General features: G+C 37.9%; 1 protein-coding gene across 1 annotated transcript in view; it reads left to right on the top strand.

Annotated features, from left to right (window-relative positions):
- The window catches only part of LOC576096 (deleted in malignant brain tumors 1 protein-like), a 32,950-nt gene extending 15,487 nt beyond the window's left edge, over nucleotides 1–17,463 (top strand). Inside the window, exons 10-15 of the mRNA XM_030995736.1 lie at nucleotides 4,994–5,191; nucleotides 6,220–6,543; nucleotides 7,036–7,344; nucleotides 8,275–8,502; nucleotides 10,682–11,011; nucleotides 17,345–17,463. Coding sequence (XP_030851596.1) covers nucleotides 4,994–5,191; nucleotides 6,220–6,543; nucleotides 7,036–7,344; nucleotides 8,275–8,502; nucleotides 10,682–11,011; nucleotides 17,345–17,463 — 1,508 coding nt within the window. The remainder of the gene's footprint in view (nucleotides 1–4,993; nucleotides 5,192–6,219; nucleotides 6,544–7,035; nucleotides 7,345–8,274; nucleotides 8,503–10,681; nucleotides 11,012–17,344) is intronic.
- The last annotated feature ends 2,037 nt before the right edge of the window (nucleotides 17,464–19,500 follow it).

Genomic DNA, 19,500 nt, shown 5'->3' on the forward strand with positions numbered 1-19,500 from the left:
TGCGTAATAAACGACACAGTGTACAGTTAATGTGGTAAAAGACTCTTTCGTGCCTTTGTCCGAACTAAGTGAATATCTGCTTTTCACTAATATTTCCACAAAACAGTGGCCGTCTTCGTATGTCATTATGGGGTTGCACATAAAACATTGTCGTTTATTAAGCAGTATACTTGTGGGAAAAGTCGTGAAACAAATAAAGCAGATCTGAATCTCTCGCAATACATAAAACAAAGAGAACCACATAAATACATGGACATGAATACCGTTTATGAAACACCTGACAATGAAAAAGAATTTGATCTCGATGGATATATCCTTCCGACCAGGGACGCATTATCGGATGATGGAGTGACACCGACGGCTGATCAATTTCGTGACGATAAATCGAATAATCATGAGTATACCGACATGAAAACTGTCTATCAGACGCCCTTAGCGGGGAAAAATGTTTATCTTGATGGATATCTTCTCCCGTGAGAGGACAACTCCGAGGACAACCAGCGTGCAAATAAAAAAAACTGCACCTAAAAAAACTCCTGAAGTTTCTAAGAGTTTAAAATAAAAGACTGGAGGCTGCCGTGAAAAAAAATATATAACACGGGATTATTACCATAAATATATGGACATGACAACTCCGGGTAAAATATTCATGAGATAAACGATAAAATTAGACACTTATGAAAAGGGGTTCAGTTGTTGCTAATGCACTTATCCGTCATTTGTAAGGATGTACACAAGTGTGCTGAAATAATTGATTATCGAATGAGAGCCGTATTTTAGTGGTAACTAATCACCACAGTCGAAAAGGATTCTTCCGCTTCAGTACGATGGAAAACTGAAAGTGATGTCAAATTTAATTATTAATGGCGGTCATAAGTTTAGCGAGTAAATTAAAACCTGTTTAGTTCCATACGATCTCAGTTCAATGACGATTAATGCCTATTCTATTACCATCCACACGCAACTGTTTTTCTAAACCATTTTTTAATTCAATGGACATGTCTAATGATTAAACTTACAACAATGTATCTTCAAACCACTGATCTAAACCAACTCGTAGATTAGACACTGTCAGACATATATAGGTTTTTTTCTTCTCCATTGTGTAATACCATTCAAGACAAAATGTATGACAGTAATACAGACTTTCATGTAAATGTCAGGCTAAACGACAATAATTACGTTATCAGTGTTGAAATAATGAAAGAACAATAAGGATTAGGGTACAAAAAATGAAAGTATCATATATTTTCTGTAAGTTTATCTCTTTGTGATACACGAATAATAACTTCTGTAAGATTGTAAATAAATTGACGAGTGTAATTGCTTAACCAAATAAGAGCAAAATGTTCGACATAGCAAGGAATGTACAATAATGGAAACAAATGAAATCGTATCAATCATATTGCGTTCCTTCTTTGGTTATAGACGTGTCATATCAAACTACTTAGATATTGAATGTACTCAATAGCCTCTATCACTATCAACACTTTAGATTTGGATTAATTCATTAAGTAATAGAGAAGAAACAGAGATTATTCATAATTATATGTAAGTCCCTTCTATTTATCCAAATAATCTATTTTCACAATATATATTTATCCTAACGATAATAAAAGGGATAACTAGTCAGGCTTAACATCTTGCTTTCAAAATAACAGTTCTGGCTCCTCAGCAGTATGTTTCTTCCTTTTGTTTGTTGTATTTGTTAGTGAGTATCCATTTGGCTATAAAGGGGTTACGTGACACTCAATATATTGTTATAATGTGGACGACTTTGCAAAATACAACAACCCTTTTAACACGGTATAACGCATACAAAAGAGAATCATCTGCGCACCTCTCTTCCTTGCATATTATACTCCATTGTTTGGGCAGCGCGCATGGATCGGCTCCAAGGAATCAAGGCAAGAGGTCGCAAATACCCTCAATTTTATATTACAAATACTGCATGCATTCAGTATAACATATAATCACTTAACAATTTAGAATGTGCCTCGAGCCATTATATCTTAACCTCAGCCTGCTGCCTCGGTGAAATATAACCTCACTCTGGAAGTTGTCGATTCACATATTTTGTTGTATTTGAACGCCGGAGCATGTGATATTTCTATATGTGCGCGAGTGTGCAACGTTACCACGCTTTGGGCACTGTATAACGCGTGCTAAAGTTAGTTAGACTGTGCACCTCTCAGCCCTGCTCGTACCCATTGTTTGCAATATCTTAGTTTGGCGCATGTAAAGCCCCCATCACACCAAACTAGTTCTCACTACGTTCTCGAAAATGTTGCCAAACGGGCTCAAACTGTGTGCGAACGGAGTGGAACGTAATAGCAACCGTTTGCGACCTGTTTAAGAACTTTATAGAGGGGCTCGGACTGGACTAATGTCTCTAATACGATCCTAGCTCGTTCATTAACAGTCCACAATACGTCCAACTCGTCTGTACCCGTCCACAGTCAGTTCATATCAAGTTCAGATCGGATAAATTTGATATTTCCAAGCAGTCCAAGCCATTTTTAATAGTTCGGCACTTGTTCTTACTAGTTTATAACCCAACCACCCCGTTCAGAGACAGTTCATCTCGTCCTCATCTCGATCTAAGTGCGTTCGAACGCGCTTCTATCGTGCTTTGCAATCCCGTCCTGGTTCGAGTGCTATACAAACCCAGCGCGTTCTTCCTCATTGATGCTCGACCACATCACGTGGTAACACGTTCCTAGTATGATCGAAGTACGGCAATTCCGTTCGTAGTACGTTAATCTCGTTTTAAGTACGTTGTCACTCTGTCCAGTTGCAGGACGGGGAGAATTTTGAATAGTCTCAAAGTTCTAGACCACCCTTCCCGTCCAAGCCAGTCCGAGCCCGTCCATGAAGTCCTTAAAAAGATCGTAAATAGTTGCTAATACGTTCAATCCGTTCAAACACAGTTCGAGCCCGTTCGGCGACATTTTTCAGATCGTAGTGAGAACTAGCTTGGTGTGATAGGTGCTTGACTTGAACTTCTTGATCTGCAAAGCCTAAAGCGTTTAAGTTGAACGGGAATGAGGAATGGCGAAAACCCGCTGGGTTTTTATAACTCCCGAGTCAGAACGGGATTGCACACGCTCTAGTAGCGCGTTCGAACGCACTCAGAACGAGATGAGGAAGAGTTAAACTGCCTCTGAACGGGGTGGTCGAGTTAAAAACTAGTTAGAACAAGTGGCGAACTAGTTAGAATAGGTTTGGACGTATTGGGAACGAGGTAGAACTAGTTAATAATGGGTTTAAACTGACTACGGACTGGCTTGGACTGCCTAATCTACCCGATCTCAACTTATATCACAACTCACGTCGGTTTATGACTTGCGTGACAATCCATCTGAAACTCGTATACGTCGATGCAATGACTTTCCTTCGTTCAGGCTGATGCGTTTATCTAAGAAGTGTTTTCCCGGAGTCGGGGATACCGAGAAGTACAGAAAGTCTCAAAATCGTCGTAAAAAAAACAGAGCATTTTTCGAAACAAAAGAACCTTTCGTGGCACAGCTCGTGGTTGATCTCAGCCGTTTCTCACAAGAACAGGTTCCAAGAGGCCGCTGGAAAAAGGTAAACTGCGTTGAAAACTCCCCTCAAAATCACGCCGATATCATATGCTATTACATATATCATATACAAACAAAAAATAAAAGAGGAAGCATGAAAGGGAAGAACTAGTTTCCACTTATAATACAGATGTAATGTTGAAGAGAATATGCAAACAAGTACATTGTCATTATTAACCTGAAACGGCTGAGTATGGAAGGAATATCCCCTGCTAAGACTTTACAGTTTCGAGGAGAAAGAGAAGAGTACATGATTTTACGTATGCCCATACATCGAGCAAAACATTATCATCTTGGTCGTGCATGGAAACCTTGACCAATATGCACAAACCTTACTAACCTAGCTGTCAATTAATTACCTAGGCTATTGTACCATGAGTACATAGTTGCAGTTGCCAGCTAGGCGTTGTAAGTTTTTTGATAATTTTTGTTGTAACTGTTTTGTCTCTTATTTGCAATGCCATTAATTTTTTCTCAAAGAGAGAACTCTCCTATTTGGTGTGTAAAGAAATATTCAAAATTTCTATGGCATGTTTTGAAAAGAAAAGATTGCGGATACAATACTTTGAAAATGTTTTCCCGCGAAAAATGGTGCTTCCACCATGAAACATAGGAAATGGTCATTCTTGATGTAGCTCTTTAGAAACTGGATAGTTCTCAATGATGCATATTCTTTCGACAGGTCCTCACCAGTAAGGAGGAACGACTGACTAGTCTGAGGAGGCAAGCATGTAAGAGATGTCAGCTTTCTGTCTTTGCCGCACTTGCGAGAGAATGAATATTCACATTACATACATGAACCACATGAACAATTCATTACAATATCGTTGAGTTATATTTTGCCAATTTCGAACCATTGTTACCATACACATGACTAAATTCGCTCAGGTCGTTATCAGTGACCTGAACTTGGTTCGATTTTTTTTATAAAACTCTACCAACATATATCTTTAATTTTCTGCGTTTTCCACGAAGAATTCATTCGCATGTAAAAGAAAAACAGTCTCACATAAAAAAACAAGCTTGTTGGACAATGTCAGCAGTATGAAAAATTAGTGTTACCCCTGCCCCCCACCCCCCCCCCTCCAAGTCTAGCAACACACCTGTTACCTAACAGGTGTGTTAGGTAATATGACAACTTCACGATCAAAATAATCTGATTTGTAGTTATGATATTATTATATATAAAACGAGGACAACGTATCCGTTTCAGAAAAAGGTTAATTCTGGGTCACACTTAATCACTTTGGATAAAATACAATTAAACGCAGTTTTGCAGAAACTAATCGACATCTACCTATAAGTACGTCTTATAAATTGCTCCAACAATGCTGAAGGAAGAGTCGAGGTCTTGTTCGATGGATCGTGGATGACCATTTGTGGAGATGTCTACTGGAATCTGTTCCAAGCAATGGTAATATGTAGAATGCTGGGGTTCGACGGTGCCCTGGCCGCGCCACGATCGGCCAGGTTTGGTCAGGGTTCTGGTGATGTTCTTCGTGTCATTTGCTGGGGAACAGAAGGCAGCCTGGCCGACTGTTTAGGTGTGTGGCCTGACTCTTCCTGTGGGCATCATAAGGATGTGGGCGCCGTGTGTTACTCAGGAGGTAAGAACTCTTTTGGACATAAGGAAACGACTAGTCCTAATTGTAAATGGCATACTGTTAAAATCGCAACAACAAAAAGAATAGAGCTTAGATGGTCAAAAATATTGACCAACATGCAGTCTTATTGCTTTTTAAAAACCCAAACACACAATAATATATATATTTAGGTAGCTTTTGTTCATACATTTTTTTTTTTTTAATTAAGCCCGCCCGAATCCATTCATGGTACGTCTGATCGTTGACACTGACGGTAAATGCTCGTTCAGACAAGATGAGGCAAGACTGTGGCTTAAAAAAAAAAAAAAAATATATATATATATTACCTTAGGTGTTTCCCTTGGTGCGCGCAGTTGCTATTCATTTACACGCCATGTCTGAACTAGCCTTTAGGGATTTGTCTTACCTTTCATGAATGATTTGTAAGCAACAATGATTTTAATGTTGTCCAAGGTATTTTCAAAACACATTTATTTTGTGCACAAAGACCGTGAATAACTTTTGAATTACTGACTACCTTTTTTTCTTCAGATTTCGTTTGATTTTAGTCAAATGTATGATATGCACTTTGTTTTTCTTCTTAACTACCGAAGCGAAAAACGAGTGAAAGAGGGAAAATAATTACTTTCACAGCTTTTGGTTTATATTAAATTTGTTATTTTCTTATTTTAATTCCCTATCAATATATTACGCAGTAGATATGAAAAGTAACAGCTTTAATTGAAAATTATCTATATCTAAGTGAAAACAAAACTGTTTAAACCTGAACAAACTTTTCGTTTGATATATATATATGTTGAGTTTTTCTCTTTTTAAGAAAGGGATTTCGGCTGTATTAACAAACTTCTTTGTCGCTATCCACACTTATTTCGGGACTCTTAGGCGTTTGCTCTCGAGGATTGTGGGCTCAAAATCAACAACCTTATATGCGTTTTAACCATAAAGTTTGCACTCCTTTGGTCTAAATGTGACATGGCAAAACTATTCACATTTCAAGCAAAAAAAGATTCATCCCCGGTTCTCCCCCACAGATCCATTCCAAGTTCGTCTTGTCGGTGGGTCTAACAGCGCTGAAGGCAGAGTAGAGGTACTGTACGATGGCTCGTGGGGAGATATCTGTGATGACAGTTGGGATCTGAGAGACGCGAGGGTGGTTTGTAAAATGCTGGGATTTGATGGAGCCTTAGCCGCACCGGGATCTGCTAGGTTTGGTCAGGGATCTGGTCCTATTCTTCTAACTCGTCTTGCGTGTAAGGGAACAGAAGACAACCTGGCAGACTGTGCTCATGCAGGGATTGGAAATTATACTTCATGCGGACATGCCAGGGATGCAGGCGTCATTTGTTATTCCGGAGGTAGGTTTCTCTGGTCCGTATTCTCTAGAGATAAGATTATTAGTCGATCTACGAAGACAAAATGGAGCAGCAATTCTAAAACACTTAATTTGATATTATTGCATTTTATTTCGAATAGTTTAAATAAGTCGAGTGCTTTTCGTTTTCTTTTTCCGACAAGGGAATAGCAAAACTCTACAACTTATATATAAAGTTTAAATTTCGACCAGATCTTCAGTGAAATAACTTTGAAGTTGGTGCCCTGTTTCCCTGTGGATATATTAGCAAATTATTTCCAATGAAATGATAGAGAAGAATTACAATTGTATTGTATTTTTGTCATGCATACAGTATATAGAGAAAACATCAAATTGTTGGCATTTTACACATGAATTCATTTCCATGAGTAGTTCAGACAAATGATAAGGTTTATTTCATAAAGATTGGCAAAATGTGAAAATTGTAAAAAAGAAAAGATAATTTTTTCCTTAGCCCATCCTCAGCAATTTGAAGTTCGTCTTGTCGGTGGGTCTAACGATGCTGAAGGCAGAGTAGAGGTCATGCATAATGGATCCTGGGGAACTATCTGTGATGACAGCTGGGATCTGAGAGACGCGAGGGTGGTTTGCAGAATGCTGGGGTTTGATGGAGCCTTGGACGCACCGGGATCTGCTAGGTTTGGTCAAGGTTCAGGGGATATTCTTCTAGATGATGTTTGGTGTTCGGGTACAGAAGAAAACCTAGCAGAATGTCCACATAGAGGGGTTGGAGTTCATAACTGTGGACACAACGAAGATGCTGGTGCCATTTGTTATTTAGGGAGTAAGTTACCTTCCCGTTTTAAGCTAGTGTGTACAGAAAATGTTTAATATAAAGAAAAGTTATTTTCTCTGTAGGTAAAGGATCTTTCCGTCATATTTGTCCAACGAATTCCCTTTATCGGGAAGCCAGATTATAGGAGGAACTACTATAGTTGCTCTAATCTATATATGTATTTAAGTATTATAGTTTATAAGAGTTTTAATGTATATATCGTATTTAAAGAAATAATTGTTCTTCTTCACAAAAACTGATTTCATTCTACTCAATCATGGATTACTTTTACTTGTACAAATATCATGTTGACTGTTTCGTAGCAATTGAACGCAGCTAAATCCTATCTCATGATTCTATGTCAAAACCTATTTTTTTTAAGGTGTCTTTGGTCCGTATTCTACAGAGACAGGTTTTGAGTCGATCTATAAAGACTAAATATAGCAGTAATTATAAAACACTCACTTTGATATTACTCGCTTTTTATTTCGAATAGTAAACTCGACTGCTGTTATTTCTTTCTGACAGTGGAATAGGAAAACTCTTACTGCTGATATACGAAATTTTAATTTCGACTAAATCTCCAGTAAAAATAGCATTGAAGTTGCTGCTTCGATTTTTTCCTCGGGATATATTAGCGATTTCTTTCAAATAAAATAATTTCGACTAGATCTCCAGTAAAATAGCATTGAAGTTGCTGCTTCGATTTTTTTCCTCGGGATATATTAGCGATTTCTTTCAAATAAAATGATGAAGAAGAATGACAAGTACGTGTTATGTTTGTTTCACCCCAACGGTACATAAAGAAAAAATCGAAGTGTTGGCCATTTACACATGAATTTATTTTTAATAGTAGTTGATGCAAATGATCAGGCTTATTTCACAAACATTCACAAAATGTGAAAAAGGTAAAATAGAAAAAAATAATTTTCTCCTCAGCCCATCCACAGCCATTTCAAGTTCGTCTTGTCGGTGGGTCTAACAATGCTGAAGGCAGAGTAGAGGTAATGCATGATGGATCCTGGGGAACTATCTGTGATACTTGGTGGGATCTGAGAGACACGCGGGTGGTTTGCAGAATGCTTGGGTTTGATGGAGCCTTAGCCGCAGCGGGATCTGCTAGGTTCGGTCGGGGCTCTGGCCGTATTCTTCTAGCTTATGTCGGGTGTGAGGGAAGAGAAGATAACCTTGCAGACTGTGCTCATCCAGGGATTGGAAATTACTGTAGTCATGGACGCGATGCCGGCGCCATTTGTTATTCAGGAGGTATGTTTTTTAAAAGCCATACTTTCAATCAACCTTTTTTAAATGCTTCCAAAATTCCTTGGTTTAACATTGCACATATGAGCGTTGCAGTAAAGTCCCGAACCTTGCGACTGAGGTATTGACCATGGTGACCAGCAAGGCCAAGGCCCAATCATAAATAAATTTCGGGAAAATGGAACGTGCAAACATGGATGTCCGCACACACATAAACAGACAAAAAAAAACATGGCTTCTTTATACCAAACAAGCTGTGTTTTAAATGTAGGTAATGCCTACATGAAATAAATAACAATATTAATGGAAATTCTTTCAGTGGGATTGGAGGGGGTGGAAAACTGTTACATATATTCAGTTTCATAATCCCCTTTTTATTACCTCCTACTTTATATTTGTTATCGATTTCCTGGACTTACATGTAAATAGCTGGTGAGCAAGCGAATCGAGCTTATTAATAAAGAGGGACTTCAAGCGCTCCTGCCTCACATATCGATTGCATGGGACTATATCTTTAACAAAGCTTGATTTGGAGCTCGCATTTGGTTAATAAATCATGCAGGAAACCCCTTATTATGTTTTGCACTGCATTTTAGTATCATCAGAGGATGTATGACATCTCTTAAACACTCAGTGCCCTTGTCTTCTTTTAATTTGCTGTTAGGCCCAATGTACAATCTAAGGCTTTTATTTTTACTTCATATGTCAGGCGGTGAATTAGAGATCTCATGTAAGGTTAAACAGCAAAGGTTGGCGTAGCTAGGAATTATGGCATTCGAGTAAAACAAAATTGTCTTCATCCCCTCCACCCAGACTTATTATGACGACAGGGGGCAAACCTTCAAAGTAATTGAAGGCATTTGACACATGAATATATAAGGGAGCAATTTAATTAAGCGGTATAGAGTTCGACTTATAATGAATAATACACGATATTCTCGAATACCACGATAAACCTTGTCCAGGAAATTAAAAAAGCATCTCAAAGTTTAGATTTTTTTTAAATGTTGAAAATTCGCAAGTGCCATTTTAAACTATACATATGTTATCCTATTTTATGGGGCGCAGTATTAACATTATACCGATGCAACTCAAAAGCTAATTTTAAGGAGCGTAGGAATGACGATGACATTCTCTTCTTCTTCTTGTTAGTATCTGAACCCTTTAATGAGATGTTTATAAGTTACATTAATTCAATTACGTTGTGATAAAGCGTACTGCGAACGAGCTTTAGAAAATTGTTGCTTTTATCTCACAAAATAATTCCTAATGCCTTTTTACCCTGCGTTTTAGTGGCGCATATGATGCTTTTTTCGCGCCATCTATTTTGCGTATTGTTTCGCCTTCAAAGGAATGAAATGTGTTAACTTGATGGGACGCTTTTTGTCACAGGTGACATTAAATATAATTTATAAAAGCCAGATTTTACTTGTACTTCTACTGGTGGGGGGGGGGGGGGGGGGTGGAATCAGCAGTGAACAAAGCCAGGAAACATAGATGTATAGCTACCTATCGAAAAGGCATGTGTATTGACATGAACGACGGAAAACAAGGGTGATTTTACATCGGGGCACTTCTTTTGTCAGAGGAGGGACATTGTGTTGGTCTCTTAGGATTTGTTGCAAGAGGGACATTTTCTTGATCTTTTTTGTTCACCTACATGAAGAATTGGTATTGCCTGCATAACAAACTGTTATTAGACAAGAAACCAAACTACAATTTTACTAAAAAAAAGTAAAATTAATGAAATTGCCTTGGGATTGTTAGAAAAAGTAAAAACGCTTTGAATTATCAGGGCTAAGGCCAAGGCAATGGGAAAAGGCTATACACTACAGCATTGATAAATGAAGGCAAAGCTTAGATTTGACATGGTTTATCATATTTCAAAAGAGATGTTTGTATTAAAAAACAACATATGTATTGTGTTCATTTTTTAAAATAAATGATATCGAAACGTAAATAATTTTTCTGAAAAAATTACGTTTTTGCAATGTAATCATCTTCAAAAAAGTTGCCAAACCTGTCTGTAATTATTATATCGTTACACTGGTAAAAACGAATTACACTTTTCAAAATTCCTTTTTAGCCCATCCGAATCCATTTCAAGTTCGTCTATTCGGTGGATCTAATGACGCTGAAGGCACAGTAGAGGTCATGCATGATGGATCTTGGGGAACTATTTGTGATTATTCATGGGACCTGAGAGACGCCAGGGTAGTTTGCAGAATGCTTGGGTTTGATGGATCTTTGGACGCACCGAGATCTGCTAGGTTTGGTCAGGGCTCTAGTCAGATTCTTCTATCATATGTCGAGTGTGAGGGAACAGAAGACAACTTAGCTGACTGTGCTCATGTAGGGATTGAACGTTACTCATGCATTCATACAAGGGATGCAGGAGCCATTTGCTACTCAGGAGGTATGTTTTTAAAAGCCATATTTTCAATCAATCTCTATGAAATGCTTCCAGAATCATTTGCTTAAACATTAAATATATATATATATATATATATATATATATATATATATGGGTGTTGTAGTCGAGGCCCAAACCTTAAATACAAATGCTTTTGCAATGTATACTAGCAAGGTCAAGACTTAACACTCTAACACCATGACTAAGGACGAATCATTAACAACGTAGGTCTTATTCTGCTAAAGTATGTCAATTGTCACGGACTGAAGACAGCGTAGCAGACTGTTATCATTCGGGGATCGGACGTTATTGATGCAGTCATACATGGGATGCATGTTCCATTTGCTATTTAGAAAGTATTTTTTGACATTTGAACCTAGAAGTACAGCTACCCGACAATGATGTTCTTTGATTGATCATTAGATGCTCACAGATATCTCCACTGCTCGCGATGCCACCCCCTCACCCCCCCCCCCCGATAAAATCTGAATGCGATAGTATAATTAACCCCCTCGCTATTTATATATACAAAAAAATGCATCAGCTTGTGCTCTAAAACACCAAGACAATATAAATAAAAGACAAGAAAATAGCAACAATTAAGTAATCAAAGACATACTGTAGCTACATTAGCATAAAGGCATCCGAATAGAGAAATGTGTTGCTTATAATGACTCGCTATTACCTTTCAGAATCTATTATTACTATTGATTTCGAGACTACTGATCCTTGATGAGCGCTGTTGTTGTTTTTTACTGAATATTTCTCCATTCTTTATTATATTTCAGAATCTACTAGTACTATTGAATTCGAGACTACTGATCCTTCTTTGCCAAGTACCACCCGTGAAGGGCTATCGACGGATCTTGGTAATACATCTCTGTATTCAAATACTCCAAACATACCTGGACACTTCAGGCTAGATGAACCTGAAAATCTACAATTTTATGAAGTCCCCCGCAATCTTTTCCTATTGCTCGGAATAAGTATCCCCGTTTCGAGCATTATTCTTATCGCAGCGTTCGTATATTGCCTATGTCGATCCCGGAAGAGAAGAGCTAAAAAGAATCTTGATGCAACTGTATACATGGATTTGATGCATTCTAGGTCTGTAGACCTTCAGAACTTAGACTCAATCTATCAGGATCTTAGTTCCCCACCTAAGTTACCAGAACGCTTGTCAGCCGTTGTATCATCTCGGAAAAATAAATCGCAGGTTGCGTTGGCAATAAGGCAAAACACGACAGATGAACAGGTGCAAATCATTGGCGACAACGGATTAAACGCAACCCATGAGTACATGGACATGAATACTATCCGTAAAAGACCTCCTAAATCTAAAGATGAAGACATTGATGGTTATCTTTTACCAACTGCTACAACTCTGGAACCAAGAGTTTACATGGAAATAGGAACGACCACTGCCGATGAAGTAGTTTCTGACAATGAGATAAAAGTGCCAAAAGGAAGAGACAGCATTAAACAAGATGCGATTCATAAATACATGGACATGAAGCCTATTGGTCAAAAGCCCGCAACTGGCACCGATGTAGATCTTGATGGTTATAATCTTTCAACTGCCACAACTTTAAGGTCTGAATTAACCCCTATGGTAGCTATGAGAGCTGCATGTGTATCAGGTTCTGGCAATGACAAAAGAATGAAAAGAACAAGGCATAGCGATAAACAAGAGGCAATTCATAAATACATTGGTGTGAAGCATGTTAATCAGAAGCCCTTAGAAGATACAGACAAATATCCTGATGGATATCTTCCAACTTCTAGAGCAACGAAATCTGGATCAAAGTCTGAATTTTGCATGATGTCGCGAATGAATACCTTTAATCAAACGCCTCCAAATGACACCCACAAAGACACTGACGGTTATCTTCTTTCAACTTCTACAGCTTCAAAATCTGAATTTACATCATCGATAGTAACGAGAGCCGCCAATGTAGCAGAGAACGGCGTCAGAACGACAAGAATAAGAGCGAGCAATATACATGGTATAGACCATAAGTACATGGACATGAATATTGTGTATCAAAAGCCTGCATCTGGTTCTGACTTCGATGTTGACGGTTATCTTCTTCCTGGTGTCACATCAGCGGACACCGAACAAGATGGTGATGACTATCTTCTCCCAAGCGTTACGCCTTCCAAAAGCGAAGCTCTCCCGGATATCAGAGTAAATTCAACTGGTTTACCCGATATTGACAATAATCAAAGTTTGAAAGGAACACTACAATCCAGCAGACAAGATAGAATTCATGAATACATGGACATCAAGTCTGTTTATCAAAATGCCCCAGAAGTTACATACATGGACACTGATGGGTATCTTCTACCTGGCGTTACATGTTCAGGAAACGATCTTTCTGTGAATGTAACTGGAGTCAAACGGTATTACACTAAAGCAAGTGTCACCAAAGAACCGAAAAATACTAAAGGAAATAACATTCACGAGTATATGGGTATTAACTCAGATACGGATGTAGGCATAGACAGGGATTTATCTGTAACTAAAGGGTCACGGACAAGCTGTCCGTATGTGAAAGAAGTTAGACATGCATCCGTTATAAAAGGCAGTACAGCGACTGAGCTACATGAATACATGGACATGCCAACTGTTTATGAAGCGGCTTCTGCAGATAAGGAGATGGATACTGATTGTATTGGTGATTCTACAATGTCAACACACACGGAATATAGTTCCGACGAATGCTAAAATGGCAGTAACTGGCGTCCCACTTGGTAATGAAAAATTCAAAGTGGCAAGGTCATCGCCAGATATGGAATACGATATTAATCCTGAATACACCAACATCACAACTATTTAAGGGTTGGTCACAAATGAAGAGTTTCATTCCAAAAGGAGCTAAATCCACTTTGGGTACTTCTGAGTAAATGACCTTTTTTATTTCTCCCCTTTCCTTTTTAGCCATGGACCTTAATGTTGTTATATATTTTAAAGGTGTCACCCTGGACCAATAATATATGATAAGAAAAAAATCTACTAGTTTTCCCTGATTTTTACTAAATTTTTAGAATTTTTGTTTTCGTGGATTTAGCTCCTTTTGGAATGAAACATGATATTGTACCTGGAAATTTTTTATATTTTCTCAATAAAGTCACTGAAATGTATTCAAATTTAGTAGCAAACCTTTTCTTTAAACCATAATAGTGAAATCGCAACTAAAAACACCTTTTGAAAAGAAAGTAAACAACATATCACATTTTCATTCCAAAAGGAGCTAAATCCGTTTCATTCCAAATTGAGCTAAATCCATGTTTTATTCCAAAAGGAGCTAAATCCACAAAATCTAAAAATTTAGTAAAAATCACAAATAACTGGTAGATTTTTTTTTCTTATCATATATTATTGGTCCAGGGCGACACCTTTAACATATATAACAACATGAAGGTACATTGCTAAAGGGAAAGTGGAGAAATAAAAAAGGTGATTTCCTCAGAAGTGCCCAAAGTGGATTTAGCTCCTTTTGGAATGAAACCGATTTGGATTTAGCTCCTTTTGGAATGAAACATGATATTGTACCTAAATTTTTTCATACTTCCTGGTGAAATGTTCGAATGTGATATAGTGCATTTTGTCCCCATGTAGGATAACATTATTTTAAGACAAATAACTCCATTTTGAAAAAATATGGATTTAGCTCCTTTTGGAATCAAGCTCTTCAAATAGTGCCGTAGGCCAATAATAAAAAAGAAGGAGTCGCGGTTTCGTCGCGTCATATCTGAACGAGCCTTTACAGAGAAAGAGCCACAACAATGGAAGACAAAGTTTTTGATATTGTAATTTGTTTAAAGATACCAAACATTACACATTTTCAAATTATTTTGTCCAGACCCGAATGTTGATAAATGCGATGAAATGTAAATGGTCAAAGTTCATCGGTAGGTCTACATAGAAAAAAGAAAAGAAATTTGTGAAGAACACCCACATAGGAATGACGAGGATAGATGTATTCTGATAATATGGGCAATCGGATACTTTGGTAGTGATGCACTCACTTGATGTACTCAACGAAGTGTCCCTTTTTGCCTGTAAATACTGTTAAAAATCATATTTGTATTTATATAGATATTTATCTATATTTATATTTTACATCATCAGTTTGTATATTGTAAGACATTGTTAAGTATTCTTCTTTTTCAAACTATCAATTGTAATAGTAAATTCATTTTTGTTGTTTTGTTACGTTTTCATAACTGATTTGTATTAAAATACTTCGTTTATCACTTAACCCATACCGACCAAAAATGCAAACACATTGTATGGAATGTATTACTGTTTTGCTTTTAGTAAATGAAAATCAAATCAATTAATCTGTAATAAATTTAAGAGCACCAATCGCCACACAGAAGCAGACAATTCATGACATATTAACAACATAGTTCATTTTATTTACATAAACAACGGTATAAAGTAATTATGTATCCTGATCGGTAAATAAATAATTGTGATATATACATTTAAAAACTATGCACCACTCAGATATAAGATTTTAAAATTACTGAAGTATTTTGCCAAATCCTTTGTATAATATTCGTTAAAAAAAACTATTCTTTTCACATGACTGTTGTCTGACGTTATTTCTTAAATTCTTATACTTTGTATAGTTTCTTATAGAGTATATATACATATAGGCGATCGCCTATACACATATAGGCGATCCTACTGTAAATGATATTGTTCATATCCGAAACGTTTTGTAAATGAATTGTACGTTTGCTTTCAGGGTGTCTAAAACGTTGTTTGGTTTTTGTAAAGTGATTGAATGTGAGAATATTATTATCAATATTAAATTAAAAGAAATTGTAAATATAACATAAGATGTAGCGCATAAAGTCTCATCCAGTAATTTTGTTTTAAACTTTCAAATGTTTACTAAAGATCGAGGGTAGACCATTCTTCAAATACGCCAACCAACAGAAAGTAATGCGGTTTCCGTTGAGTTTCGTTGAGAATACAAGGCATCTTACTACCAGTTAACTACTAACTAATAAATCACTGTGTTTAGTCCTAAGATCTCAAAAATTCATGAGGATAAGAGAGGAACCCCACTCACGCCCTCCCTTGGTGTACAAGAGAAGAGTCACTCTTATTCATCAATTTCTTTTCAATTGTGAGATCACTAGGGCACCATGACACTTAAACCATATGGAAACGTTTGCTTCGATTTGTCTCATAAAAGAAGTCGACCACGACACACAGCGTTGAGAGCAGTAGTCACGAGCAAAGAACTGTAAAATACGTAGAACGCTCATCCAAATTCACAATGCACACATCGACATTTTGCCGTTGAACGTGCTGGGAGATACGCTCCAGTCCACATGCCGCCATTTTGCTTAGTCCTCGATCTTTCCAGATAAAAAATGTCAAGAATTCCAGCTTGGCCTGTCGATGAGAAAAAAAAAGCGGCGAACACAACAGAGGACTAACAAAGATGGCGGATATCACGTGATCACGTACGAGCGCTGGCAACATTTTTTGAACCACTATGAGCCTTCTTCGAATGTCAATGAGTAAACTCCGACCAAAATATACAACTAATCAAAACAAGTTTAATACCAGAAGAAAGCTAACGATTAGCTTATTCATTAGTCGCTCACTCCACAGCCGCATGATCATAATGGAACGAGTAAGGACTTGCGAGAGTGGCCGAAGTGAAATTAAAAACTCGTTATTTTCCTCATTTCCAACGCAAAAAGTGATGATTGTGCTAAATTACTATTTTCCCGACACAAGTACACGGAAAGTGCATATTATTTGTTTATATTATACTTTGAGAAAGGTTACCTAAATGACTCCCGGGCACCCCAATGCTGAAAGAAACTCACTTTTTCTTGCAAAAATGCTTGTTTGTTCTATGCACGCAAATCAGATTGAGCGGATAATACAACGTTTCCATATGTGGGACCCCTTTCCACACACATCCTTAGTTTTATGCCATCTCCTATCGTCCAACTAAAAAGTAGGAACATTATATGCATCATAAGTTTAAGTCGGTCGTTGATTAGAGCTTTGGTCTACCTAGAGACACATAAAATTCGTAGGTTGAACGGGAGTTGGACTTATTTTTATTAAAAGGGGGATGATATACTTTTGTTGGACCGCTAGGGAGTTTTATTTTCCCTCGTAATTACATTTCCCTCAGCTGCGCGTTTTGGAAAAATATTACTCCCGTCAGCGGTCCAAAGAATGTTATATTGCACACCCTACCAGTCAATATGTGTATGAAATATTAGCCTTGAATACACTTTGTCATATAAAATAATGGGTTATTGCAATCTCATGCCTTGTTTTTCTTCCAGCCGTCCATCCTTCCGCGTCAAATGTGCGCGGCTTAGACAATGGTTACGCCGCCGTGCGCGCAGGGTTGGTTCTCCGACCAGGCGGATACAATATGACATCCAAAAATCAGGGGAAGTGAAATATTATACTAATGACGATCCTCGCAATCGATATCGCATGACAAGCTGTGGACCGAGTTTGGCGTTCCCACTCTTCACAACGTTCTGGTCATCCACTCAGACATACGCTGTGTTGGGCTGGAGAAGAATATACTAACTTTTACATTTTACTTTTTACTTCGCACTAAAAGTTTAAAATCGTGGCCCATCGTTGCAAAATCGTAACCCATCGCAGACCACCGTTGAAATGCCGCAGGTACTCGCAAACGACCCACCATCAACAGTCATCACCCGTCACCCTCCGGACAAATTTGGCAATCCGTCGTTGCACCAAGGTCGTTACAATTTCGTTATTTGCCGCAATGTGGCGTCAGGGTTCGAGATGTGACGTCACTTGCCGTTGTTTTGCCGTCAATGGTCGTTGGCAACGACTACCAACGAAATTGTGACGACATCAAAACGACTAGAGACGGAATCGGACGGCATGGAAACATCACGAAAATGAGGGTTGCGGTCCTTAACAAGCTGCTCTCTTATCTTGCGATCTCAATCCCCTACTAGCTGCAAGCCGAAGATGGCTTGATCCACAAATATTTACGATCAGCATTAAAAATTCGCCTGGCAAATAGGCTAGATTCTGTATAAGTGAAAACACGGGAGAAAGTATAGAAATCTATTGAAAAATTGGGTACTTCATGAAAAAAAATAACTCCCACTGTAAAACTAAACTTGATAGAGTTTGCCGCCACACTATTGAAGTATACAACGTATGGTTGTTGTGATATATCTAATATTACAAAAAAACGGAATTTTACACGCCACTGCTTTGGATTTATTTGTTTTGTTTGTAATAGTGGAGGTGTCATGGTCATGTGGACATGTAACCGTACTGTGGGTCACATGGTTTGCAGTTCAAATCACGCCGCGACACTAACATCCTTTGCAAGATATTGAAGCCCGTCTGCACTAGTTTGGCCAGGGGGATTAGACCTCCCTGCAAGGTCACTGGCAGGTGGTTATCTCATCAACAGAGGGCGCAAGTAGCTATAAGTAGTGCAGTGCGGCTTCAATCTACAATCTACATTTGCTATTCACAAAGGGAAATTTGAGTTGGTATCGCGGTACGTTCACTTGGTCAGCTCTCTGTCTTCGCCTTCAAACTTATTTAGACTGGCCCCGGTTCGAAACTGAGTCACGTTTTTCTGATGGTGAAGTTAATACACGTCTGTACACACAAAAATGAACACATACATACACATCATCCTCTTCTGCCCAAATCAGCATTTCTCGAAATGTGAACCCTCCGGGCCACAGCTTCTTGGCTGTTCCGAGTCATTTCTCACAAGAACGGGTTTCAAGAGGCGGTAGTAGAACGGTTTACAGCGTCGAAAACCCCCCAAGACCTCACGCTATTATTATATTAAGTTCCCATATATATTTATATGTTTGTATACATTTATACAATATAGACAGAGAGGAAACAGGACAAGTTTACCCCTACATTTCAGATAATACTGAAGAAAAATATGCAAAAAAGGAATACATTATCGTGCAACCTAAAACGGTTGAGTAATATTTGGAGGGATATCTTCTGTGACTTAGCACATACTCAAACGCTTACAATGAATAATTCATTGGATTAGCAATTGTCATTAGTATGATAATAATGATAATAATGATAATAATGATCTTTTAAAGTCCACTCCAAATTTGATGCTTTAACTACAAAAAAAACTTTGTTAAATTTTGTATATTGAAACATACTTTATGAAAGACAACAACGGGGTTATACAAAAAAATCTTTGGCAGCCCATTTTGGGGTGAACGAAAACTTGTTTGGCATGTAACTCATTATATTACAACGCTTAAGTCTTGAATGATAAGGTAGAAGACAGTACCTTTGTGGGTTTCCGTATTCCCATACATCTAGCATCTTTCTATCGTCTTGATCAGGCATGGAAACCTGAACACTGGAAACAGATATAGCGACTTTCAAACTTAGAGTCGTTAGCTGGTGGAGGGTCCAACGCCACCATAACCCTACTATATGCTGTAGT

This window comes from Strongylocentrotus purpuratus, unplaced genomic scaffold, assembly GCF_000002235.5.
Source record: "Strongylocentrotus purpuratus isolate Spur 01 unplaced genomic scaffold, Spur_5.0 spur5_scaffold_3, whole genome shotgun sequence".
Lineage (NCBI taxonomy): Eukaryota > Metazoa > Echinodermata > Echinoidea > Camarodonta > Strongylocentrotidae > Strongylocentrotus > Strongylocentrotus purpuratus.